Source organism: Prinia subflava, chromosome Z (genome assembly GCF_021018805.1).
Source record: "Prinia subflava isolate CZ2003 ecotype Zambia chromosome Z, Cam_Psub_1.2, whole genome shotgun sequence".
Taxonomy (NCBI): domain Eukaryota; kingdom Metazoa; phylum Chordata; class Aves; order Passeriformes; family Cisticolidae; genus Prinia; species Prinia subflava.
The window spans coordinates 36,288,446-36,316,397 of NC_086283.1; the positions used below are offsets into that span (position 1 = coordinate 36,288,446).

Sequence of the window (27,952 nt, forward strand, 5' to 3'; positions counted from 1 at the left end):
TATGTCATAATCATGCTTCTTTTTATGGTGGAAAAGTACAGAAGTTTTTTGTCAGATTATTTAAATCTGTATAAGGCAGGAGTTCCAGAAAGTCAAAGGAAACATATAGCAGATATTTGTTACTTGTGGCAAGGGCTAGTTCATGTTAAATGGCATATTTGAAGAGTATTTAACTGAGAAGGAGCAGCTGAAAGTTATGATGAAAAATGCAAGAAGGAGGATGTTAGAACCCAACACAAGGATAGGAAACTGTGGAGAAATACTTCCTTGTGATCTAGTATATGAGGTAAGGCAGGTCTGGAAAAAAGTTAAGTCAGCAGATAAACATAACTATTATAGATATCAGATCTTGAATATTTTATTTAAAGCATCAGGAATCAGTGTAAAAGTTCTGTAAATACATGAACCAAGCAATTTCCTTCTATTCAAGAGGAAATATTACAGAGAAACCTTTTTTTCATCATGCAGACATTTCAATATTCAGAGTTTACTTGGACATATCCCTGTTTTTAATGTTTCACTGATACACTGCAGTTTTGTAATGCTCTGAGCTTATAACTTGTGTTTTGTCTGATAGGCAGAAACATTTTTGGTAAAATACTTGTTTTTGTAGTTGGCTTCCTACTGGTTGTCATTTTATTATTGTTGTTTTAATGCAGTCCATTTCTTCATCAGTGGTTGGGTATGCTGTTGACTTTGGCTATAAACAAGGCCAACTACAGGAAGTTACAATGGAATGTAACAGTAGCATGTGGTTTTGCAATGCACAAACATTCTGCTTTATTCTACTGTTGTAATCCCAGTGTACCCTAAATCTTACTTGTTTTCACTATGCCTTGGAGTTAAGATACTTTCTCTAACTGTGGACATGGTTCTTTTCAGATTAGCTTAGAAAGTTGTTAGGCTTGAAGATAAATCTTTCCCTTACTTCCAGCTTCCAGCCCCTTTTGTATTTGCATTTCTTTACAGTGCAGTTAGTTTTGAAGTAGAGGATTTGCAGCTACAATTCAGTCACCTGCAGATCAAATATTAACTGCTGATATTTACATTTCACTGTTAATTCATAACAGTTGAGACATAAATTTGTCTTGTGAAGCAGTTTGGCATTTGATATCTGCATGCAATTTCACTGTCATAATTTCTGTTTTGTTTAATCTAGCAGTATATACAATAAAATGGGAATGAAATTCTTTATGCTACAGTATTTCTGTTAAAAAGCCTACAACCAAAAATGAGGAGAAATTCGTAATGGCTTGATTTTTAGATGTAGACCTCTTTTAATAATTTCAGCAATTGAATGTATCTTACTTTTAATGAAGAAGTATATTAACTGTAATGAATCTGTTTCTTTTACAGAAGGACAATTAAGACACATTAAAACTGGGGAGCCGTTTGTTTTTAATTATCGTGAAGATTTGCATAGATGGAACCAAAAACGCTATGAAGCTCTTGGAGAGGTACATAATTTGTCTGTGTGCATGTATATATATATGCATGTATCTATATCTATGTATGTATATGTATATATGTATGTGTATATATATGTGTATGTGTATATATATAAATATGTATATATAAAGATATGTATGTATATGTATAAATATATTTACATATATGTATATATATAAAATATATATTTATACAAATACACACACACACATATATATGTATATGTATGTATGTATATATATGTGTGTGTTCATGTGCTATGGAGTTTGTTTTGTTTCCCTGTAGAAGTGATACTTTTACATAAATAAAGTTTTGGTGAGGCTTCAGTCATTTAACAGAAGATATTTGAGGATATACTGCATATTAATGCTCTTACAGTAATTTCTATCATTTGCTATATAGCTCAGGGTGTGATTTAGATTAATGTTTGACTTAAGTATATCTTCATAACAGAATATCATCTACCTACATAAGTCAGTATATTATACAGTACAGTATTTTCTTTACCCTTAGTCAATTCACGGATTACAAAGCTGCTACGTTTTATGTTTTGGCTGAAGATAAATGCATTGGTTGATTTTCTTATGTTACCAGGAAATACCAAGAACTACTAATAAAGTAGAAATCTATTGGTGTATTACATATTTGGATGCTACTGGTACTTCCTAGGCAGTTCAGCCCCCCCTAGTTACCTGCTCATTCCTCGCTGTGGGATAGGGAGAGAATCAGAAGGGTAAAAGTGAAAAATTCACAGGCTGAGTTACAGTTTAGTAGGTAAAGTAAAAGCTGTGCACAGAAGCTGTGACCACAATAAGAAATCAATTCACATCTTTATATCAGTAGGCAGATGCATAGCCATCTGCAGGAAAGCAGGGCTTGTTCATGCACAGTGGTGCCTTAGGAAGACAAGTACCCTATCCATACAATTCTAGAATGGGTTTGGGTTGGAAGAGACCTTAAATGTCATCTAGTTCCAACCCCCGGCATAGGTAGGGACACCCTCTACTACATGAGGTTACTTGAAGCCGTGACCTTGAAGGCTGACAGGGATGGGGCATCCTCAGCTTCTCTGGGCAAAGTCTTCCAGTACCTCACCATCCTCACAGTCAAGAATTTCTTCCTAACGTCTAATCTAAATCTACTCACTTCTGCTAGGTTTGAAGCTATTGCCCTTTGTACCATCACTCCACGTTCTTGTCAGTAGTCCTTCAGATCTCTTGTAGCCCCTTTATTGGAAGGCGCTGTAATGTCTCCTTGGAGACTTCGCTTCCCTGGGTTGAACAACCCAAACTCATTCAACCTGTGTTCATAGGAAAGTGCTCCAGCACTCTGGGGGTGCTCTGTGCTTGCTTGCTCAGCCACTCTTCCATTTATATTCTGGGCTCTCTGCTGAACATGCTGGAGCTGTCCAGCTGTTTGTCCTGCCAGAGCTACCGGGGAGTTACCGGGGATTGATGATACATGCTCTTTACCTTCTCCTCCTCATTCATGCCAAGAACTGTGGCAGGGAGTAGACAGTGGGTGGAGCTACTGCAGGTGCTTTTCGCTTCCAAAACAAGGGATAGTACGATGTGTAAACATGGAATGTCGCTGTGTCTGCATAGTCCAAGTTACTTAATACACATTTCTTCTGAGAGGAAGTACTGTTGTGTGGCCTGTGTGTATGGCCATTTGTGTGTGTCTACATTGTTCAAATATTCCCATTTTCCAAATAATGCAGGACAGCCAGGACTCTAAAGATGAGTTTAGATGGGGTTCCTGTGCCACCACACTTTCCTATGCATAATTGGAAATACAGGGCAAATTTCTATGCATCTGAAAAGTGTGTGAAAATAGTCTTCAACCCACAGTAGTATGAACAACTTCCTGTGATTTTTTGGTTCCAGGAGCGGGGATCTTATATCTGTGATCTTTGTTGTGCATTTTGCCTTAGTCAAAGTCATTGTCCATGTTCAAGTTTGAATGATCTTTGAAAATGCACTTCATTTGTACTGGTAGGTAAAAGACAAGGAAGGCTTAAGGTCAGGTATCTGACAAAAAATTGTTCTAAGTTGTCTGTTTTCTGTTTTTAGAGAAAAAAATTAATCTGTGTTTCAGTCTGTTTCTACTAGGTGCTTGGTACCACATAATTGTTCCAACAAGCCACAAATTTATACATGTTCCATTGCCTAGTTTTGATGTAGTTATTTGGGAACACAGGAGAGGCTGATCCTTGCCATTTATTCACATAACTAAAATCTTCTTTTGTGCCATAAATTAGTGAGTCACTGATGCAAACATTGAATAGTACTGGAGTGGTGTATCACCCTCTGATTAGCTGTTTTGTAGTCTAAGGTGAAGATGTGTTTAGCAAATTGTGATAGCTGAAGGAGCAGTCACCCTAATCAATTTTAAAGTGGTGTAGTAAAATCTGGCCTTAGGCCTTTGCTTTGAAACATCATCCTTTGGTTGTAGAAGTTCTTTAATGTGCATTTAGGGTTCAGTTATATACCTGGTCATTCAGTGAGATGATAAGTAGCTATATGTGTATCACTGAACAAAATTGTTTTATGTGTTCTGTGTTTTCATTGTTAGCTCAGTCATTGCATGCTGGTTTTCTAATTTTTAAAAGATATATACATTCCGCAGAAGACAACTTTTTTTACTGTGCATATATATATATATATATGTACACACACACTCACACACACATATATATGTGTCTGTGTGGTGGGCTGTTTTTAAAGTGTTTTATGAATTTTAAGAAGTGAGTGTACTCCCTGACCTTATGGGACCAGAATAATTCTCTCTTTTCTGGACAATTAATAAATTTCAGTTTGGTTATCCATGGGGTTTTTTTGCCGATAAAATTCATGTGATGTTCTGCTGTTTTTCTGATTGTGTGGAAGTTGATTCTTCGAAAATCAAAATGGGTTGCCTACGTCTCCTCTCCTTACATCTCTTTATTCTTCATTCACTGATCAGTTATTTCAGGCACACATTTTTTTCTGCAGTCTTTTGATATGCATTGTTAATAGATAATTTAGTGAACTGTTCATAATTTTGTGATTCTGGTTCAGTCATTGCTATTGTGGCATTGAATTTTGTAGAGAGCCTCTCCATTTGCTTTTTAAAAATTAAAATGGCAACAGAAGTGCATAGAACATAGTGTTGCAGCTGCTTCGAACTGACGATTAATCCATGTGCAAGTTTGAAGTAGGATTGAGAAAAATTGTGACAACAGTTTAGTTGTTGCAGACATACCATTCTAGCTCAAGCTCTCATTTTAAATTCTTTTTTCTAGCTTTGAGTTACAAAGATTTGGATTCAAGATTAAACTCCAGATTAGATTCATGTGATATGTCCTTGCATTTTGAGTAGATGTGTGTGCATATTATTTGTACTGCACTTGCAGCTGATGACTACTGAAATTGTCAACAGTCAGCTTCAGCCACTGCCTTATCATTACATTGAAATTAGCTGGAATTACAAAGAAAGTAGTACTCCTATCTGTTGCTGGGACTTTACCTTTGATTTTGCCAGTCACATAGGTTGTGTTGATAATGAGATTTTGCATGAAAAAGTGTATGTTGACTTTCTCCTTCCCATACTCATGTAGTATCCAGAGTATTCCAGAGTATGGCAGCAGAAGGCAGATACTGTCTGTCATTTTGTATGTATCTTACAGCCTAAAGGCATTTATAATTTGTTGATTACTTGGAAGCCACTGAACACTGGCATTAATATTTTTGTGAGTGTCATCACTGATGGAGAGAGCTTTGCCTGTACTGATAGTTTGCTTCATTACCGATGTCTTGCAAAATTCAAAGAGGATTTGTAAATATGTAGATTGTAATGTTGACCATGACATAAATGTCTCTTCTGTGATCCTATTCAAGTTAATGCCTTGTCTTGTAGTTGCAGCCTATCTGATCTGCAGAGGTCTGTAGGCAGGTAGCAAAAGAATTGAGATTATTTTATAGTCACCATAGTATAATGTTTCATATTTATAGAGCAGATATGTAAAACAAAGAAATAGAACACTTAAATGAGAAATTCCTGGTTTCATGTATGTTAAGATACAATTAATTTCATGTCATCAGAGAAGTCTTTTTCCAGTAAATAAACCATTTTAAAGTATTTCACAGTGTTAGGTCCAGCTCATCACAAAGTAGTTTGCCATCAAGGTTAATATTTAAGTAGTGTGAGTGGGGTAAGTACATAGAATTATGACCCTGACAACACATAATTAAGATGGCTAAGTAGTAAATTGGATTTTTTTTCCACATCTCCTTTAAGTTAAAGAACAGCTTGGTCTCAACATGATTTAAAAAAATAAGCGTTCACCTGCTACTAATTTCCTCCTTGGTTGCAAAGATCGTTATTTGTTTTGATGACTGAGAGGCTATTTACATAGCACAAATGAAAGCATAGAGCAGCAGAAGAGGACATGTAAGTTAATGAAGAAGGAAGCATTAAGTAGTCTGCATTTGAAAGGGTAGCTTCTTGCATGAATAACCCAAAATCTGATGATAGGCTGCACGTGCACCTGATAGTACTTAAGGTCCAATCTTGCAGCCAAAGCTCATGTGAATAAACTCAATAGGTCTGATCTTGTGAATAAGGGCTGCAGGATCAAGTTTCAAATAAAATGTGCAGATGATTAGTAGAAATCCTTACACTCTTAGTTTCAGTTTCTTTGCAGTTTATCATTGAACATTCCAGATTTTCTCTGGCTAGCAACGCTTTAACATAGTATAAAGTACATACTGCACCCCATGGATCGAGCAAAATTGTTTGTGTACCTTGACTTCTTATAATGTGTTTGCTGTTGGTTATTTAGTGTTTGGAAAAACTCTTCTTACTGAGTCAAATAAATTTATAGTGATGTAATGTATCATTGGTTTCATGAACATTTGCCTTTATGGAATGCCTGCTTGGCTTGGGCTATTGAAGAGGTTTTTCTGTTCAGAGATGAGCTGCCAAATAACAGGTAAAGATGTTGCAGGTGTAGTATGTGTGAACTGAGTTTTTTCAGTGTCTTGTATTACAGTCAAATAAAGGTGAATTTCCATGGAGGTAGCAAAAGGTTTGACTAAAACTCAGTTTCTAACTCTTCTTTCAGAGGGAGAGTGAAAGCATTTAATTCAAATATCTCCCCTGTCCTTATTTTTGAAAGTGGTTAATTTCTGTTCTGTGTGAGCTCCTTTGATAGTTCTATTTCTCTTAAAGTTATGCCCTGTTCTGGTGGTTTAGGAGTGGTACTCTCTAGTTCAGTGCTCCCACTGAGGCACTCCAAACTGTGTGTTGCTTACCTTCCCTCTCTTCCTTCCCCTGTGATAGGATGGAGAAGAGAATTGGAGACAAAAAAGTAAAGATCATGTATTGAAGTAAGAACTATTTACTGGAAACAGCAGTGAGATAAGAAAACTAACAGAAACAGCAAATATAATAATAACAAGAGTGTACAGGAGCAAAAGAGTGATTTCTGTGCAAAAGACTCACCATGGAGGTCTGACCCATGTGTCCAGGCTCCCTCACTCCAGAAATGAGCCCTTCCCTCTTTGTGGAAAATAACAGGGAGCTACTGAATAACCTTCGGGTCCTAACAATGTCCCAGCTCTGGCTGCTGTGGAAATGAACCCTGTCCTGTCCGGAATCAGGACACCCATCTACTACTGAACATTGCAGAAGGCTTTTTGTTGTAGCAGAGTTTTGCAGTGCAGTCAATGTCATAAAAAAAAATTTTAGAATTGCACCTCTTCTTGCGGTGCACATCACATTTCCCCATCCGTCTGCATTACCCATGAAATGCACTGAGGTCCTAAAACAAAAACAATCCCACCAATGGGTTTGCCTTTGTTGGAGGCAGGACTAATTCAAACTGTCGCCCCTAACAGATTCCTCATATGCACAATGGTAACTCTGTCCCTTCTGTGGTACGTGTGGTTTTTAATTGGGCAGGGCCAGCTAGACTGGAGCCTGTAATGTTAACTAACCAGGTAGTCTTCAAATAAATGTAGACCCCAGTGTTTGAAGTTCCCACCACCCATTGTTTTCAATGTGGTTTTAACAGTCCGTTTCATTCAACGTTGCCAGAGGCTGGTGCACAACAGGGAATACGATACCCACTCAGTACCATGCTCTCTGGCCCTGGTGTTTATGAGGCTATTTTTGAAATCAGTCCCATTGTACTGATGCCTTTTCCTGGTCTTAAAAAATTGAGAGCCAGACACAGTTTAGGTATAAGGGGTTTTACTTCTGTAGTAAGGATCCTTGTGGTGCCCAGTTTTGCCAAGGTGGGATGTACTGCAATGCACCTACACGGTCGATCACCTATACAATTTACAGACCTTACAAATTAGCATATCTAACAAAGATGCCCCAATGGGAGGCCTGGATGAACGGCATGATATTCCCCCACCTGAGGAATTTCCCCCTGGATGGGCCAAATCTCTGGTTTACAGCATATGTTCTAGAGAAGACCTTAATTTCTCAAGATAGCATAGGGTTTTCCAGCCTCCTACTATGAGGCCTCTAGGATGTTTTGTCTCCTGGCCTAATAAAATGCTAGGGCTGTGCTATCAGACTTAAGGAATCAGAAGTATGCATTCTAAGAATATTGAAGAAACATAAAAGTTATATAAAAGAAAAGGCAAAAAATCATCTTGGCATCAGTACAACTCCATTTTTTCTGAGGTGCCGTGTTGTCACAGGACTTGCTTTTGGAGGTCCAAGATGGTGTTCCAGGCAGTGCTGTGAGGCACAGGGTACATCTCCAGCCATTCAGTGGTTCTTTACATTTGTCAGCACATAGGGCCTGCCTTGGTGGATTTCCAGGAGCACAATGTAATTAACCTGCCAAACCTCCTGGTATTTGTATTTCGACCATCATCCTCCGCACAGCAGGGGCTGTACCTGCTTGGCCTGCTTGATCACAGTGCATGTTTCAGTTACGGCTCACCTGGGAGATAGTGTCCGTCATTAAATCCACCCCATAATTGAGCCACAAGCCCATCTGTATTGTTATGTCTCTTCCTTGATGGCCTGAGGCATCGTGGGCCCACAGACAAGCAATAATTCACCCTTATGCTGCCAGTCCAGGTCCACCTGAGACAGTTTAATCTTGGCAGCCCAATCCACCTGTCCATTCTTAAAGTGCTCTTCAGCAGCCCAACTCCTTGGTGAGTGTGCATCTACTCAGTCTTTTACAGCCCGCTTCTCTACCTGCCAATGATGCCTCACCATAATTCACCAGTGCAGATGGGTTTACCTCTGTCCTACTTGTTGGTCTTTTTCCATTGGCCTAGCCACCTTCAATGCATTTACTGTCATCCACAAGTCGGTGTAGAGGTAGAACACTGATAATTTCTCTCATTCAGTGATATCTAAAGCCAGACGGATGGCTTTCAGATCTGCAACCTGACTTGATGCCCCTTGTCCCCTCATAGCTTTTGTGACTCGCCATGTAGTGCTCTGTACAGCTGCATTCTGTTTTCATTGTAGCCCAACCATACAGGAGGAACCATCAGTGAAGACATCATATTGCTTTTTATTTTCTGGTAGTTGATTATATGATGGGGCCTTGTCAGTGTAACTTCCTCCTCCTCTTCTTCTGATGATAATCCACATTTTTGCCTTAAAACTGATTCATGATGAATTCCAAGATCCCCGGGCAGCTGGAGTTTGCTATTTAAGCTTTCTATGTGATCAGAGTGATCCAATTAATCCACACATTATCAGTGGTGTGATGTGTGGAAGGGACTTTTCCTTTGAACATCTTGCGAAGCACTGGCAGTCAGGGTGCCAGGAGAAGCAGTGCTTTGGTGCCCATCACTTTGGAAGGAGCTCAAACCCCTTCATAAGCTGCCAGGATCTTTTTCAGTTGTGTTGTAGTGGGCCTCAGCTCCTTTGTATCCCGAGCTCTAGAACTCCAGGGTTTAACCTCTAGTCTACTCAGGTACTTTTCCAGAGACTCTGGGAAGGACCATTTTTTCTGGCTGCAGTGTAGAGTACATTTTTCCTGTCCTCTTCTGACTGGCTCCAGAGCTACTGCATGAACAGTCTCCTGTATGATTTGTTCAAAAGCTTGTCCTTCAGGACACCACTTAAAATCATCCTTCTTCCAGGTCACATGATAGAAAGGATTCACAATCTGACCATAATCTGGAATATGCATCCTCCAAAACCCCACAACATATAAGAAAGCCTGTGTTTCCTTCTTGCTGGTTGGTAGGGACATAGCTTCTACTTGATTGACCTTGTCCATTGGAATCCAATGATGTCCATCTTGCCATTTTACTCACAAAAAAGGAATTTTCTGGACAGGTCCCTTGACCTTACTTTGCTTCACATCAAAAGCAGCCTTCAGAAGAATTTGGATTATGTTCTCCCCTTTCTCGCAAGCTTACGCTGCTGTGTTCCCCCGTGTGATGATGTCGTCAATGTGTTTTGGAGCCTCACCCCTTTCCAGTGCAGTCTGGGTCAGTCCGAGTCAAATAGTGGGCCTGGATTTCTACCCCTTGCACAGCCAATTCCAGGTTCCATGTGTACTCAGTGCCCTTCTAGGTGACAGCAAACTGTGGCCTGCACTCATGGCTAAAGACATGGAGAAAAACACATTTGCAATGTCAGTGATGGCACCACTTTTCTGCCTTGGTCTCAATTTCATACTGAAGTTCCAGCATGTCCAGCACAGCAGGACTCAATGGTGGTGTGACTTCCTTCAGGCTGTGATAGTTCACTGTCAGTCTCCACTGGCCATATAGGACTGTTAAAGGGTGATTGAGTCTTGCTGGCCACTCCCTGGCTCTACAGAACCCATCTCATGGCTGGGCTTCAGAGTCCTGGCTGGTGTTGTTGATTGTGCACTGCTGTGGTAGTGGTTGGTACCTGTTGTTCTTTGACCCTCAGCAGTCCACAGCAGAAGGGTCATCTGAGAGACTAGGTGAAGTATTCATCTGTGTAACTTCCTCTCTGTCCACAGCAGCTTTCCCAAAAGCCCACCAATGGGTGGCCTTTTGGGGTCTTTGAAATACTCTCTGTTCCAACATGCTCCTGAAGGTGAGGGTAATCCAGGTTCTTGCTAATAGAGCCTATGGAACAGATTTGAGTGAAATCACTCTGAGTCATTGGTATTTGTAAGTACATGTAAGTAGGTTTTATTTTAGAATGGTTTTGTTGTAATAGAAAGCAGATATGTAGCTCATTTAATTATCATTATTGTCTTGTTTTAAGACAATTTATGAGGGACACTCTAAAATGAGTTACCAGCCCTTAACTTAACCAGTAAGGAGAAATTAATATGAGTAGGCATAAGTGAAAAAATATAATAGTTTACTGAAGAAATTGAATAGCAGCAGGCAGAAAACCCCCAGTTTTTTGTTTAGTTTGTTTTTAATATAGAATAACAGCAGTAGTATTAATAACAAAAGTGTACAAAAGAGAAAGAGTGATTTAGGTGTAAAGTGCTCACTGTGGAGCCCGACGTGACTCCATGGCAGCCAAACAGAAGAGACCCCTTCTCCCTGGAGGAGGGTCCCCTCCTGCTGGCCTAGCAATGATGTGAGGTGATATAGAATAACCTCTGGGTCTCAGCCATACCCCCTCTGGATTACTGCAAAATTAACCCTATCCTGTCCAGACCAGGACACCCATTTTTTTTTTTTTTTACTTAGCAAAATTTTCCAGTGGAGTCAATGTCACAAAAAAAATCTAGAGTTGCAGTGTTTGGACAAAAATATAAAGGTAGGCAGAGGAGAGAGATTAGCCAAGATTTTTAAAATATGTGAATGTATGATCTCATTTCTCACAACACAGAGAGGAATCTATATGGAACAGAGAATCTTGAGTGTATAGTTGAAGGAGGATCTTAAATGAGCCCTATCACTTTATGGACAGCAAGGGCAATTATAAATGCAGTACTTTAGGAATCCATGCCCTATTTGTTAAAGGGTTTTTTTTCATACTGGTTTAATTATTTTCAATTTTTGCTAAGTAAGTATGAAATAGAAAAATGGCAAAGACAACTTTAAACAAAGCAGGTAAAGCAACTAAAATTGGAGCATGATACTGAATTTCTCTCTAAAAGTAGCTCCTAAGCTTTAAGTAATAAATTTCTAGAAAGTTCTTGTCCTTTTACTTTTCCCATTTTTGAATCAATATTTTTGATAACAGAGAAAGCTAGTGGAGGTGGCTGAAAAAATTTATATATGTAGACAGTATTTGTAATTTTATGAAGATTTGAGCTTTTTAACAGTGTGTTAATTTTCAGCATTTCTTTTTTTTGAGTGAAGTAAATGGACAGCTAGGATTCAGGACTACTTAACAGTACCTATGGAAATTTAAATATGAATCTTCGCTACATGCAGTATATTCATTTGCATATGCTAAATCAGCTTTCAAAATCTGGTGTTTGTGAAGACTTTTTAGTGGAATGATTATGTCAGATGTGCTTCAGTGAACTCTTCTAGTTTGCAGGCAGCAATTGGCAGTAGGTTGGTTCATCAGAGTAACATGACAGTTCTCGAAAGGTTCAGAGATAGTTTTGTAATTATTGTTAGCATGATTTTTGAAAGAAATGATGAGCATCTTATAAACCCAGATGGGAGTTTGTTACATTGTTGATAAATGTGTTTTACATTTTTAAATTGATAAACAGTGACAAGCAGAAAAGATACAATAAAGCAGATGGTTGTTTATAAAGCTCTTGTAAGTTGCTACAATTCAAAGAATGGTACTAATTGTTAAAAAGAAGACAAAAATTGAAATAGGGGGAGTGTTTCAATGAGTTCATCATGAGCTTTTTAAAAATAAAACCTTCAGCAGCTTTAGTTCAATCAGAACCATTCTTGCCATTCTGGGTTTACATGCAAAAGTTTGGACTCTCAATTCTGAATAAACTTTTGCACAAGCCATCTTCATGTAGCTGAAATTAAAGCTACAGCTAATCTACCTGTATGTATCCATTTGTTTCTTTTTGCTTTCTTATGGTTTGGAAAAAAACCCAAAATTTATTGCACAGCGGAATGAAGTAGAATAATCATTGAACTTAATACTTGTTTCCATTTAAAAAGAATGAGCACAGTAGCAAACTCCAAAATCAGCAGAGATTTTACAGCAAAGAAGTAAAATGCTAGTTAGTTGGCTTGTTTTCTGTTCAAGGAATGGTGAAAAAAATGGGGTTTTGACAACTATGTGACCAGAATAAAGATATATTTAAGTAGTGCTTAGCCAGAACACCAGTCAGTTTATGTGATGAAGTGATTTGGTGCACCTTTCTCTTGTGAATGTTTAGATAATGTTTCCATTAGTGATCTTGAAAGTTTCCATGAAAGATGAAGTGTTTTCCTACTTTTTCAGCATGAGTTTTTTGAGAAACAGATATGCAGATTTACTGCTTTCATCAAGCGGCTCTTCTAAAATATGTTTATTTTCAGTTGCAGAACTGTAGAAGAGCTTGTTCTCTTTCACAGGATTTTCAGTTTTTGCGTGTTAAAGACTTCTATGTTTTCTGTATTTGCAATAAGATACCTATCCATTTCATTTTTCTGGGAATGTTTCTATTAACATTTAGCAGAGCAGTGATATTGTCAGTAAAGCTGTTATCAGTTGTGTCAGTCCTTAATAGAAGTAATTTGTTAAGTTGCAAAGTTTTATCAGGCTGATCAGCTAAAAATATGCAGACTGTCTTTAAGCAGGAGCATCCTAACCATTATTATAGCTACAGGTCCATATATGTACTGTAGTGGTGGAGCTTCCAAGTATAAAGGAGACTCTAGATGGAACTTACTCCTGTGAAGTGCAAGAGCTAACCATGGTAGATGGACCTAGGCTTATACTATGACAATGAAGCTGACTTCTAGGGCAGAAAATATGTTGATTTTTCAAGTCTTGTAAGGTGGTCATAGATACCGATTCATGTAAGTTTTGTGAAGTTTGTATGAAAACTTCAGAAGAAGCACTACAAATCCTCTGTAGCTGGTATCTAATTCTCTGGGAAGGGTACTGATTGTCAAGACTGTTGCAGTCAGAATGTGACATAGACTGAGAGAAGAAAGAAAAATAATTTTAATGTCTTGCTCCATAGTTAAATCCAAAAGAATTAAGTTAAGTCCAAAAGATTAGAATGTCTATGCAATTTATAGACCTTAGGAATTAGCATATCTAACAAAGATGCCCCAATGGGGGGCCTGGATGAATGGTGTGATATTCCCCCACCTGAGGAATTCTCCCCTGGATGGGCCAAATCTCTGGTTTACAGCATATGTTCTAGAGAAGACCTTGGTTTCTCAAGATAGCATAGGGTTTTCCATTGCTCTAGGCAATGTTGACCTACATTTATGCCAGTTCATGACAATATTTAAACTCTGTGAAAAGTTTCAAAGCTCTTCATGTGCACCTGTCTTCTTTGCAATTTTGGTGCCAAACATCTGTGCTTTCTACATGCTGTCAGGTTTTGACCTTAGCCTTAATTGTGAGAAGAGTAGTTTCAAGTTCCTGCTCTGAGTAAAGTAAACATCCAGGAAGGCCTTACAACTGGATGTCTCAATACCTAGCTCTAAAACTCTGCAGGGAGTTTGTAGGTTTGATCAGGACTAGTGTTCTTATGCAGCTTTCAGTATGTGTCATTTACAATAGTGGTTTCTAACCTAAGGGTAAGCACACGAGAGAAAGCAGCTGGGAAAGCAAACCTGCAGCTACTTAGCAATCCATGTCTTTACTAGAAAAACTTGTAAAGGTCTGCACAGTTCAGATTCAAAAATACAGGTCTTCAAGAAATGAGAAACTTATCCTTCAGTGAGAGCTTGTTTCATTTGAAGTGTACGCACTTCAAATATTAAAGCCATGCTTCTTTTAGGTGCTCCTGTAGGCATGGATCCTGCCACCTATTCCCAGTTTCCTGTTGTTCAAGTTCATTGGGACAAACCTGAGCCTCAACAAAATTTCTAACCTGTATTTCTAGAGGACAGACTTTGTCCTATTCATGGGGCTGATTCAGAAAGTTCCCTGGAAAGCAGGGAAAACAGAGTGGTCCAGGAAGATGGACAAACTTCAAGAAATAAATCTTGAAGGCACAGGATCAGGCCCATCCCTATATGCCAAAAGAGATGCTAATGGAGAAGACTGGCCTGGCTGAGCAAGGAGCTTTCACAGGAACTCGGGGAAAAAAAAGTGGGCTTAAAAAGGAGTGGGCAACTTAGAAAGTGTTCAAGGATATTGTTAGGTCAAGCAGAAAGAAAATTAGGGAGACAGAAGCTCCATTAGAAGTTAAGCTGGCCACTTCTGTAACGGATAATAGCAAGTGTTTTTATAAATACATTAATAAGAAAAGGACCAAGGAAAAAACCTCCATTCTTTATTGAATGCTAGGGAGTGAAAATAGTCTCCAAAGATGAGGAAAAGGCTGCTGTATTTCACACTTCAGTTTCAGTCTTCAACAATAAAACTGCTTATCCTCAGGGCAGTCGGCTTCCTGAGCTGGTAGACAGAGACGGGGAGCAGAGCAGATGCCCTGTAATCCTAGAGGAGGAAAGTAGTGACTGGCTATGCCACCTAGATGTTCACAAGTGTATGGAAGGATGTGGGTCCCTAAAGGTTTTTAGCATCAGCAGAAGTCCTGTGAGGAGCTTCTGAAGGAGCTGGGGTTGTTGAGCCTGGAGAAAAGGGGTCCCTTTCAGCTAAAATTAAGTAAATCCTGTTTCTTTTGACCCACTTGTGTTCTGGAGCACAGAGACAAAATGGTGAAGACATCTTGCTTTGAAAAGAAGGTATTATTTGAAGTTCTGCTCTGGATTTACATAAAATTAGTCCTTCAGTCCATCTGTGAATGTTTATCTGGTCATTTCTGCTGAGCAATGAACGATGGCAGAATTAGATGATGCATGGCACATCACTGGCTTTTTTGTCTGTGACTACAAAAGCTGGTGTGCTTTAATTATGTTAATCTGATATGTCAGTTGGTTTTTGCATGGATTTTTAACCTTTCAAAACTATAGCACTGCCTCAACACATAACAATGGTTTTCTTTCACAATAGTTGGAGTAATCAAAACTGCTCTTTCTTCCAGATCCCTTTTCATAACTCATCTCTGCTATGAAATTTAGAGATAAGATAGTTGTAGCTTTATAGATAGGATTGGAATATTAAATTGTATTCATAATGTTAATTTAAATATCTTCCACTGTTACACTTTTTTTTTAGTTTCCTGCTTTCTTTTGCAAACATTTAATCATTTTATTTCTTGTCTGAGCTTGGGACAGGGATCTTGCTTTCCACTGATGTTTAATTGCTGTTAGTGCAAGGTGCTTGATTGAATAATCTCTTAAGTATTGATACACATATATGTATATGTATGTATATTCTGTTAAAAAAAAAGCGACTTTCCTTAAGATGGACTTAATAATGAAGCCAAATAATTGTTTAGTGGTGCCTAAACTTAGAGATGCCTCTCTTTGAAAGGAAAAGAAAAGGAAAACAAAAAATAAACCAACAGGTGTCAGCAAAGACCATGTAATGAAACATTGGGTCAAATCACATAAACAGTATGTGCTGCATTCATGACAAATCCCTGTTGTCTTTCATTTAATTCTCTCAAAAGACCTTGAGATCCTAGTTATGATCAGTCAGCTCAATATACAGAAAATCACAACTGTGTATGAAGGTTGAATTGAATGACTTTCAGTAGAAAACACAAGAAACCACACAGAGATAAAGTCAGTTCTGTCTTAATGAATTGTTCTCCCACACTATAATCCAAGTGAGGTCTTTGGGGATTTTTAAAATGCCATTGATTTTGTTTCTCTCCCTCTGATTTTTTAATCTATTTTAGCCTGCAATGAACTGAGGCTTTAGAAAGTCCATTCAGCTTTTAGGATCTTTTGTTCTAGAATGGTGATGGTGAGGGTTTGTTCTTTTTTGTTGTTGTTGTTTTTTGTTTGGTTGGTTTTGGTTTTGTGTGGGGGTTTTTTTGCTTGTTTGGAGTTGGGTTTTTTGTTTGTTTGTTTTTCATGTCCCAGTTCTTAGGTATGTCTATCCAAGAGCAGTATGTCAAAAAGTTCGTTGCATCTCTCTTTAGTATGTATTGGCTGGCTTGTCACCTCAGGGTCAAAATAAAGTTCATTCAACCAAGACTGTGGCAGCCACAGTAGCAAGTCCCAGGTCAGTTCCACAACTTGAGATTTGCTGTAGGGCAGTAAGCTGAAGTTCATTTTACATTTGTTTCACTGAACATTATTGCTCTCACACTGCAAAAATATTGTGGGTAGACTGTGTTATAGGGACTGTTGCCCTCTTGTGCTTATTTTCTCTTCTTGCATTGAAGTGCCTGTTACTAATGAGGAGACAAATTTTATAAAATAACAAGATCTATTACTTGTCACGACATTGCTTCTAGCATTTTATATTTGTTTGTTTTCAAGATAAGTCACAAAACCTCCAACCTGTGTACTCTGCCTTGAAGTTATTAGAAAATGCTAGTAGCACTGAGGAGTCTAATCTCCTATGTTGAATATAAATTATTTGAAGATACTATCCTTCTTATGCCCATGGAAAGTCCATTTTTGAGAAACTTAGATTCAAGAGATTGTAACTTGTTATGTCAGGTCTAAATGAATAGTTAAAACAATTTCAGAGGTCTGAGGAGGTGACGGTGAATCACTTGGTATACTGTATGAAATTCAGTCAAAGACACAACTTCACAAAAAAAAAGGAATAAATAAGGCTGATTTTTGTATGTCCATATGTGCATTTCTCAGAAGAACTGGTAATGTTCAGGTGTTACATATTTTAAGTGCAGTTTAAGTGTAGTTGCAGGATGAAAGTAGATAAATAAACCTAAGATCACATTACTTTTGCATCTCTAAAGAAAAGAAAACAAACCCTTGCATTTTTCTTCACGCGAAGTATGGGAAGTTATGGCTGAGTGACGTACTGTAGAGGGTAGAAATGGTCAGACTTCAGTGATTCTAAACTAAAAGTATCACTAACAATTTTAATTCTATCTTTTCCCCCCCTTTTTTTTATTAATGTGTGTTCATGTGGGAGATTAAACTGAGGTTAAAATATAGTTAACTCAGAAAGTTATTGGAGGAATAATAAACTACTTATGACACTAATAATGTACTAACCCTTTGTATGATACGACTGAGGAAAATCCAAGAAGTCAATCAAAATGGAAAATGCCATTGCAGCTATGTTTTATTAGCTAAGTCTACCTAATTTTAAATATCCTAGCTCTATTATTCTGAAAAAATCTGGCCACTCATAAAAACATGCAATGAAAGTTATTGCCCCTAGATTCTCTTACTTTCTTTGCTCTCATTTACTTTGAGAAGTCTCTTTAAAAAATACTGAAGAGTGATCTTACAGAGTGTTTAATGAGTGTTTTTTCACAAGCTGGCATCTTTGGAGGCAGAAGCCCCTGTCCACCAAGGAAGTAAGTGTGTCATTGCTGACACGTCTCACTCATGATGAAAAGCAGCCATTCTTAACTTCGAGAGAGTAGTTCTGTCTCCATTCATATTTAATCCTTGGAGCAGTGAAGAATGGTAGTGAGAGCAGTAATAGTGATAATGGGTTTCTCTTTATGTTTTGAATGTCTGTAAATGACGAATATGATGTGGGAAATATCAGATCCATCCAGCTGATCTCGTCCACCAGAAGGATATATTTAATCTGTAGTTTCATTTCCTTTTTTCCCCCCAAAATCTGCTACAAGTGTGTAGGAGTAGGCAATGGAGTGGACAACTTGGGATAACAGTTTGTGGTTCCTCATTATTTGTCCTAGGTCTTGTAACCTGGTCTCTGTCATTGAATGGTTTTGTCAACCGATCCTTGTGCACTTTATCCTTTGTTGTATCACATGTGCTTTATTGTTTATCTTGTGTTAACCATACACCAGCCATTTCAGAGGGTTGTTGGTATTTTGGTCATGAAGGATGCACATATGGGGAAAGAGGGGGACATGTGGCAATTGATTGTCTTCAAAAGAGACTTTGTGGTTTGCACTAGCCTAAGGGTTGCTCACATCTGTCATGAGTCCATGATTGTTGGTTGCATGGTAATGATTTCCGGTGACACCAGGTAGAAGTGAAAGGCCACAAATCACACAGGCTTATGCTGATTTTTTAGTATGTTTTTAGCTGAGAATTCACTCAAGAAAACATTTTGCAAATTTGAGTAATTTGCTTTGTCTTTTTTCTTATTTTCCCTCTGCCACAGACTTGTTCTATTTGTATATGTAATCTTCTGGTGGGTCGCTATGGTTGGTTTTGAAAGTGGGAGCACATTTGTGGGGGTGAGAAAAAAAGAATTTAGAGGACTTGGGTTGTAAAACACAGCATGGGAGGGGAACTTGATGGGCAAGGCTCAGTGCACTTCACTGAGTCCCAGCATGTGTTTTGGTGTGGTATATACTGAAGCGACTCCTCTGGATTAGGTTGTAGGTGTTATTAATCAAGTCATTGAATTGTGATCTGTTGCCTGTATACCTGGCAATGCCTGTTATGGAAAAGTTCACTAGTGGGTCAGCTGCAGTTCTGCTCTTCCTCATGTATACTGTGCTGGGTTTTTTTATGTTTTTAGAATGTGGTACAAGGCAGTTTTAAATGTATTACAGACTTAAAATGCAGGGGTTATTATTTTAAACTGAGTTACTTTGGAATTGCCTCCTTGCTTTCTGGGAATTCTTTTTTTCCGTGCACTTTTCCAGACTCTGTTTAAGGAGTCTCCAATACTCCAGTACTTAGTGCAGTGAAGTGTCTTTTTGGTATTTGTCTCCACTTATAATTGTATTTAGACTTCAGTACCTTCATGATCTTGGTAACTTTAGACATGAAGTCACTGGTTCTTAGTCTTTAATTTCTATTTTCACAAAGTACTATACAGGTATTGATCTTTTGTTCATGTAGTTTCAGAATGCTGTATTGCAAAGATTTCACAAATTAGACTGGTAAGAACATTTTTCAATGCTTTTTGGTAATTGCAATCTGTAAGAAAGTCCTCTGTATGAACCATAGTCTTAAAAGAACATGAGTTCTACGAAGCCAGGACCTTACCAGTTAATGCATACTGCACTCGTGTGTACCACAACTAGGAGTTTCCACCTGGAGTTTCAGTTTTGCTCTGCAGAGTATATGCAGCATTATAGCCTTGCTGTCATTGTGCAGAATTTTTGCAATGAAAGGGTAACCTCAGGTCTTTCGTAAGATAATGTGCTTCTCTCTGTTCTTTTTGCTGTCATTAAATTTAATTTCTTTGTGATAAAATAGCCTATTCTGCAGATCCATATGAAGTATCACTGGTCATGACATAGATCTATCCCCCAATTGTCCATAAGGCTATTGAACTTTACAGATTACATATTTGAGACCACTAGCACTTTGAAAAGGTACTTCTGGAGGGATTCTCTGTTATATCCAACATAAATCAAGACTGACTTACTTTAAGGTCCTCAGAAAGGCAGTTGTGAGCACTGAAGTTTGGTTCCACTCCTGAAACATATGTATTAAGGCTCTCAGCCTTGTCCACCGTAGATGAAGGAAAGAAATGATAGCAGAGATTAGATACTTGTGCTTTTAATACTTCCTGAAAGGTGGCTGTAGCCAGGTGGGGGTTCGTCTCTTTCTCCAGGCAGCAGCTGCCAGAATGAGAGGACACCTCAAGCTGCACCAAGGGAAATATGGGTTGGATATCAGGAAAAAGTTTTCCACAGAAAGAATAATAAAGTACTGGGATGATTTGCCTGGGGAGGTGGTGGAATCACCATGCCTAGAAGTGTTTAAGAAAAGACTAGATGTGGCACTCGGTGCTATGGTTTAGTTGAGGTGTTAGGGCATGGGTTGAACTTGATGATCTTGGGGGTCTCTTCCAACCTAGTGATTCTGTGTGATTCTGTGAATATGCCCAAGATAATTGCTCAGTTTTACTGCCCAGGGTGTATTCTACTCAGCTGTGGTCCCTGTTTTCATAAGCTTGCCTTCATTATGGGTATTTTTTTAGTGCAAAAAAAATTAGAATAACTGTGGTTTTACTTAGGGCAGAAGTTTTTCAGGCTTAGGGAAAGCAGAACACGGGCTCCTCTGCCCAACAAGAGCAATTTAAATTATTAGCAATGTAGTTTCTTTCTAGAGAAGAGCACTTTGTTCTGGGAAGAAAGTTCCCTCTGTCACACAATTTGAAAGCAACCATTTTTTAGAAAGTCTTAGTGTTAGTCTTTCCATGGCTGGAAAGGATTTCTCCTTTACTATCACAATAGGTCATGAGAGGCATGGAATTTTTTGGTATTTGTGTTTTGGTTTTTTTCCTTCCTCTTGTTCTCTCAACAGTCAGTAAGAACACCTTGATAGTTCGAGATATTTTTCTTATTTGGGTTGTGTTTTCCTGATAGCACTTGGATGTGAATGAAGTACAGAAATACTCTAATATGAGGTAGAAGTTTTCAGTATCTCATTCAAGAAATACAGAACTGCCAATTTCTTCTCCATTTTTCAGGCAATTTCATACGCTGTGAATATCTTACTTACTATTGAATATCAATATCTTACTATTGGGTCTTGTTCCTTAACAATCTTGGACACAGTGATGCCTGCTCTCCAGCCACTTTATTACCTTGAATTACAATGTAGTACACTGCTTACAGCTTTGGCACACCGTAAGCAGTTTCATGAGCCTTGAAACTATCCTAGGTTAGCGTGACTAGCATGAGTAGGGCCCTCTAGTAAGTGTTACAGTTTGCATTGAGAATGTCTGAATCTGAACAATTTGTTGCTTGATAGTTCAGATGATTTATTGATGCAGGACTGAACTGATCAGCCTCTGTCACTATGTACCCGCAGTGATGAGCAGCTGTGTGACTGACTTAGTCCAAGAGAGTTTGTAGAGTGTAACCAGAACCACATTCTCATGCAAGAAGTCACAAGACTTCTCAACATTCTACAATAGTTTTCAGATCTTAAATACAGAACACCAGCACGCACAAGATAAAATTACTGCTTAGATAAGTTGTGGCTGTATACATTGTATAGATTTCAAATGGTAAGTCTAACTAGTTATGTATAAACAATGCCACACAGTTTCCTTTTCTTTTTGCTTCCTATAGGAAAGATATTTTAATAATTTTTTAATTACTCATCAGCCATAAAATCAGAAGTCATTAAAAGCATAAAAATCCAAAGATATTGTTTGTTGGATGTATTGTATTTTCAGTACTTGCAGCCATATTCCTAGATAGGACAAAATTTTGCTAGATTTTCCTAGGCAGGACAGAATTTAGTCAAGTTTTCCAGACACATCTATAGTAAGTGCAGGAAGTGTGGCCATTAGTGATGTTTTCAAATCTGGAAACTTTTGGACTTGGATAGCACTTCAAGATATCTTGTGTATCAGTTTCCATTATTTAAAACTGGTAGTGTATCAGCCACTGCTAAGATATCCACTAGATATAAACATGTTGATCTACTGCAAAAAAACCCCTCAACCCCTTCTGTGGCTACATACATATATACATACACACACACACACACACACACACACACACACACATATATATATATACACACTGGGGCAGTTTTAGGGGTTGTTTAAATTTCTCTGGGCAATGCAGGCCATCCAGGTGCTGAGCTGTCTAAGGATGATAATCTCAGGCTTTGCATGTGAGCCTCTACCTACTGTATCTTTATGTTTGCTTTTTATTGAAAGCATTCATTATATTAAGTCTTTGCAGAGTGTGTTACTGATTCAACACTCCCATTTTTAAGGCTGTATTGCTCTTTATTATATTAGAGTAGCGTGTGAAGTCAGTTAGAATGAGACTTCATTGACATGGGCTGTGGAAAAAGCGAGTAAAGGTTTGTTTCTGCTCTGAAGACACAGTCTAAGTAAATGAAAAAGAATAGAAGAAATAGATGCAAACAGTTGCAAAAAAGGTAGACTTCAGCAAGTGGCGTCTAAAATATACTTTCTGCATAGCAATTTTTTCTTCTTCCAAGTGTTCTTTTAGTGATTTTAACAGTGTGTAGGTGCCTGAATTGAGAGTTAAAAATAAAATTTCTATGTTGTAGGCCATATTATCATTATACTCTCTTTAGTGTCTGTACACCATGAGCATCTGAGACTGCAGGAACTTAACTGCTTTACTTGTTGGTGTTACACTGCAGCTGATTTCAGTGAACCATAAAAACTTTGCCCCTGAAGGTAGAATTACACTGTATGCATGTTCCTAGCATACTGCTTTGGGGATAAACATGTCTTAAATCAACTTATCACTTGCAGCTGAATTCCTTCTCCAAATGCAGTAGATGATGTTCTGTGTAGATAAATTTCTGCAGTAGATAAATTTCTATGTAGATAATAATGTTCAGAAAGACTGATTTTCTGTAAACCATAAAGTTTTTTGAACATAATTGTATCCACAAATGTATTTGGACAGGATCCGAAAGATTTCTTATAATCCTAATAAAGATTTGGGGATTTAGTGAAAGGGAAGGAGGGGCACATACCAACATTATTAATTAGCTCTCATTGGCACCTCCAGTTTGTTCATATGTGTTCCAAACATTTGCATATTGTGTTTCCTCACATTTACATTATAAAAACTTCTGGGCTGCATTGAAACTTCTTTTTGTAAAATAAGTGCATTTGAAAAATTAAACTTGAAGTTTACGACACACTGGCTCCTACTTACTTGTATCATAGTGTGTAGTTAAGATGCCATCACTTGAGACCTTTGTTACAGCTATGTTTCTATTTGGGCTTAACATACTGTGCGGTTCAGATGGATGTAATTGTGGCCTTGAGGTGTTGCTCTAAAGAATACTGTCTAGGTTTGTACCCTGATATTCTTGGATTAATATTCTGAGACTTAGATCTTGTCCCATCTGGAATTTAAATACCATTCCCTTAAATTTTTTTAGTTCATTATTTTACCTTTTTAATTTCCCTTTTGTTTTTTTCAAACTCCTGTAGCCATTGAAATCCAGGCAGTAACTTCCAAACCATTTTTACAGCCTGAAATGGATGGTGTGTGTTCGTCACTCAGTTTAATTCCCAAAGTAATTATAGTTAGAAAGTTCTTACATTTGAATCTCCATTTTTCTTAGAATATGTAAGGGCAGAAAAAAAAAAGTCCCTAGATAGTAGGAAAGACTTTGAAATACGAACAACTTTGTTATGTTTGAGAGGGCAAGTCTTCTGTTGCAACAAGGTTGATTTTTGTGGGGTTTGTAATTTTTTTTTGTTTTGTTTTCGGGTGGGTTTTGGGTTGTTTTGGTTTTGTGGTTTTTTTGGGTTTTTATGTTCTTTTTCTTTGGGGGTTATTTATTTGTGGGGCATTTTTGTGTTTTATTTGGGTTTTAGTTTCTTTCTTCATTTTGTTGCTTTCTGAAATGATGCCTTTGATTTCTGGATTGAAATTTCAATTTTATTCCTATATGGAGAAAAGAGACATAAACTCCCCCACAGTGGGCAATCTGTATGTAGTTTTCTTCTATTTAGCAACCTTTGACCCATACCTCCTCTGTTCACTTGGTAGAAATGGCAAGGTAACTTAGCTGAAGATGGCTACAGATCTGCTCTCCATGTAAATCATGAAGTGAGCCTGGAGGGGAGAGAATTCCAGAAATCTGCTAGTAGACAAAATGCTTTAAAACTATTTCTTTACAAAGAGAGAATTTCTTGTACAGCCGCCCCCCCCCCCCCTACCCCGCCCCGAATATATATTAATTGGTTATAAACCTTAGTTTTGAGATTGTTATTCAACTAATTATTCACACAGTAGTGCATGATGGGATTCACAGGTACAGTTACTGTTCTATTGTACTGGCAAGAAGTCTTTTCTGTGGAACAATTTTTAGTGTACAGCTCCAAGTTCTATAATTAGTTATATAGTAAAGGATTCAGAAAAGTGGCAAAACATATACAAGTGCTTAGAAGTTTAACCAATTAGCCTTTAAGTTGTCTGCCTGCATATGTCATTATTGTAAGTGTTTTAGTATCTGGTGGCATTTATATTTTTTTCTTTCCTTCCAGATCATTACTAAATATATTTATGAACTACTGCAGAATGAATGCCACTTGAAGAAAGTAACTCTTCCTGTAAGTATAATTTATTTTTCCAAAGGCATTGTTTTTTTGAATCTGTACCCAGCATAGCCTCAGATCTCATATTCAGATACAGACAAGGTGTGCCAGGGCTCTGTTCAGGGCATTGTCTCGGGGCATTGCCTTTGCGTTTTGCATGTGTATGCATCTGGAGGTGTGGTTCCATCTCACTTCACATGTGTTTGATTTCTCTAACTGAGCCTTCTTTACCTTACCAGATACCAGAATTTTCAAAATGTGGTGCTTTTAATAGGAGAGCCATAAGTTTTCTGAAAAGTATTTGTGGCTATTTTAAGGTGTCTTCAGCTGGATGTAGAGAAGAGAAATGTCTCCGCAGGAGGCAGGCTACACTCACGTTGAGTATCAGTGAACTACTTCAAGTCATTTTTTAAAAAATGTTTTTTCAGTAATTTGTAATATGTATGCAATATAAAGTGCTTATGTTGCTTAGTGAAAATATTTTATTAACCCTTGGAAAAGATGAAGTGCTCCCCCATATATCAGAGTGTTTATAAATACATGTGATGTGATATGATGATGATGTTCAGGTATTTTTATATTCTACTGGAGAGTGCGAGGGAGACTGGAGTGTGACAGTACTGTGTAGATTTTCCATCATTATGAAGAATTCCTGTGCTCTTTGAAATCTTTTGAATTGCTGTTGTTCTCAGACAAACCTGCATATTCAATCAAGGAAATCCTGTTTAGGCTATGGAAGGAAAAGGTCTTTTGCCTCAACAGTTCTGTAACATTTCACTATTCCCATTTCCATACCCTGAGTGTTGCTTAAGGAATGTTTTCATGACCAGCCCAAACTACTTATAGTTTCCTAGAATGGCTTTTTCAGTGTCTCGTGGTCATGGCGGAAGGAGCTGAGCTACGAGGTTCACAGAGAAGTCCCGCTTCAGATTTTTCTGTTTATACAGATACAGGATTAGGTTCATCATGACAGTCTGCCTGGTGCAGTGCTAGTTATGATCTCCAGCTTTTTGGCTACTTTTCTTTCTTGGTGAAGTTTTGGTCCAAGAAGTACTTCCAGAAAGATAATGTACCAAAAGACTTCTCAGGCCATGTCACACTTTGTCTGTGAAACCATGAAGTTGTCGTTTATAAACTTCAAAGTGCCTGAACTTTAACGCTATAGGACTTTCCTTTGGTTTCTAAAAAAGAATATGAAGAATATGCATATAAATAGTGCAGTGCTAAGGCTGATCAATTAGCTCCAAAATGAAGATGAAGAACTTGGGGTAAGTATTACAACACCTCCATCGCCTGTGGGGATTCATCTACTTGGCTCTAAGTTTCTGGTTTCTTGGCTTGGAAGAGGAATGGCCCTGGCTAGTTCCCATTTTTGGATTAATCTCTGTTTACTTGTATTTAGAAGTTGTGTAGTGACCATGGATATAGTCGTTCAGTAATACATTTAAGCTATTCTCAAATATATTACTTTTAACTTCTGTGAAGTGTCATAATTTAATGGCATTCTGGAACAAAGTAAGAAAGCACAAAATATGCAGATGTCAGTTGTGAACATTGTGAAAAAATTCACATAAGGTACAAACACTGCTCTTCACGAAAGGCTCTTATGTGTAGCCAGCCCTCACCACAGTCTAAAATAGGTTATGAAGCCATATACAAAAGTGAAAAATTGAAACAATATATCTAAAAGCTGAAAAATTAAAGCTGTGTAAAAGCTAGGATTAAATCACCTCTGACAGACTCCCAAGTAAGGACACAAAACCCTCTAGTTTAAACTAGTAAAGGACTAATAAATAAACTAACTAATAAAAGTAATAGAACAGCTTTTAGGATGAGAATAGAGGAGAGTATAAACGTTGGCAAGTTACATATAAAATCACAGGAAGTTCACAAAAAACAGATTTGAGGAGCTTTTTAGAGTTGTAAAAGCTAATAATAAAAGAGAGCTGATGAGACCAGTAGATAAGCTGCGGCTACAATGAGTATCAAAGTCAAATAAGTGAAACTAACATTATTGTTTCCAGTACTATTTGTCCAATTTCCACACACATAACTTTTTTTTCTAAACAGGATATAATTCTAAACAGGATATAATTCTGAGCAACTGTCTGAAATTTTGTCTGAAATATCAATTGAAGAGAGCTTAGGACAAGTTAGTATATTGTACAATAAACAAATTCCAGGATGAGAATTTTTTTAAACCTAGGGTTCTATAAGAATTCAAGCATGAACTTGCAGAACAACCAACTTATATTTAACTTACTGCTGAAATCAGTTAATAATAGTAATCATAATAGTATATTGAGGGAATCGAGTACAAGCTTAATTAAAAAAAAAATTCCAGAATTCTTTGCAGGAGTCAAGAGATCTCATGAAGAAGAAAAATCTTGTCAGTAAAAGAGTACAAGTATTTCCAATGACCTGTCAAAAAATTTAAATGCTTTTTAAAAGCACAGGAGAAAGGAGTCCCCTTAAAAGTTAATTGGTTAAAAGGGGAGAAAGGTGTTCATATTTTACAGATGAAATAACCTGTTACCAGTGAAATGCTATTAAAGCTTGACATAGTTGTAAGCAAAAAGAAAAAAGGAATTAATACAAGCTAACAAACTCTTCTAGTTTGTTTTTTTTCTAAAATTATTTGTGATAGTTAAATCTAAAGCTGGTTATGATGAGTTCAGAAATTGTTTCTTGATGCTGAATAACTGGATTATGAAATAACAGGAGATTCATTTCTGGTAAATATGAAATTATCGGGAAGATAACACACTCTGTAAACACAACAGTGGCCTCTAAATCAGCTATTACAACTCAGGAAAGAGCTTGGAGTGATTGTGAGTATTTCTCTGAGAACATCAGTGAATGCTTAATGGCAGTCAAAAACCCTGGAAGCAAATAGGATGTTAGGAATTATTAGGTATTGAGAACAAAACAGAAAAACATCGTCATTCCACTCATTATGTGGGCCCTCATGTTAAACACTGCATGCAGTCTGGACACCATATCAAAAAGGATATGAAGAATTAAAAAGAAATACAGAGGAGGGTTGCAAGGCTTGATCACAGGCATGAAATGCTTTTCAGACAAAGGAAGATTAAACAAAGATTCTTCAGCTTGGAAAATAGATGACTGAGGAAGGAATATGACAAATCTATAAAATCATGAAAGGTGAAGAGAAGATGAATAGGGAATGGGGTTTTGCTTTTTTCATAATAGAGAACCTAAGGGGCATCAAGTTTAAATTATCAGGCAGGAGATCTCTACTAAAAGAGACAGTATTATTTCATATATGTCCCAATTATATTGTGGAACTCATTGCCACAGAATACTATCAAGGAGAGAGGTATAAATGCATTCAAAAAAACCCATTTGACGACATTAAGGTGGGAAAGGTGCCTTGAACTATTGTACATGCTTGCCTAGTTATATAACTGTGGCTTGCAAGGTTCCA

At 37.7% G+C, this 27,952-nt stretch overlaps 1 protein-coding gene across 4 annotated transcripts in view; it reads left to right on the plus strand.

Annotated features, from left to right (window-relative positions):
* ARB2A (ARB2 cotranscriptional regulator A) overlaps positions 1-27,952 on the plus strand; it is a 259,244-nt gene that overhangs the window by 27,559 nt on the left and 203,733 nt on the right. For all 4 annotated transcript variants that reach the window (XM_063421494.1, XM_063421496.1, XM_063421497.1 and 1 more), the window contains 2 exons: positions 1,357-1,457; positions 24,454-24,519. In XM_063421494.1, the coding sequence (XP_063277564.1) occupies positions 1,357-1,457; positions 24,454-24,519 (167 nt within the window). The remainder of the gene's footprint in view (positions 1-1,356; positions 1,458-24,453; positions 24,520-27,952) is intronic.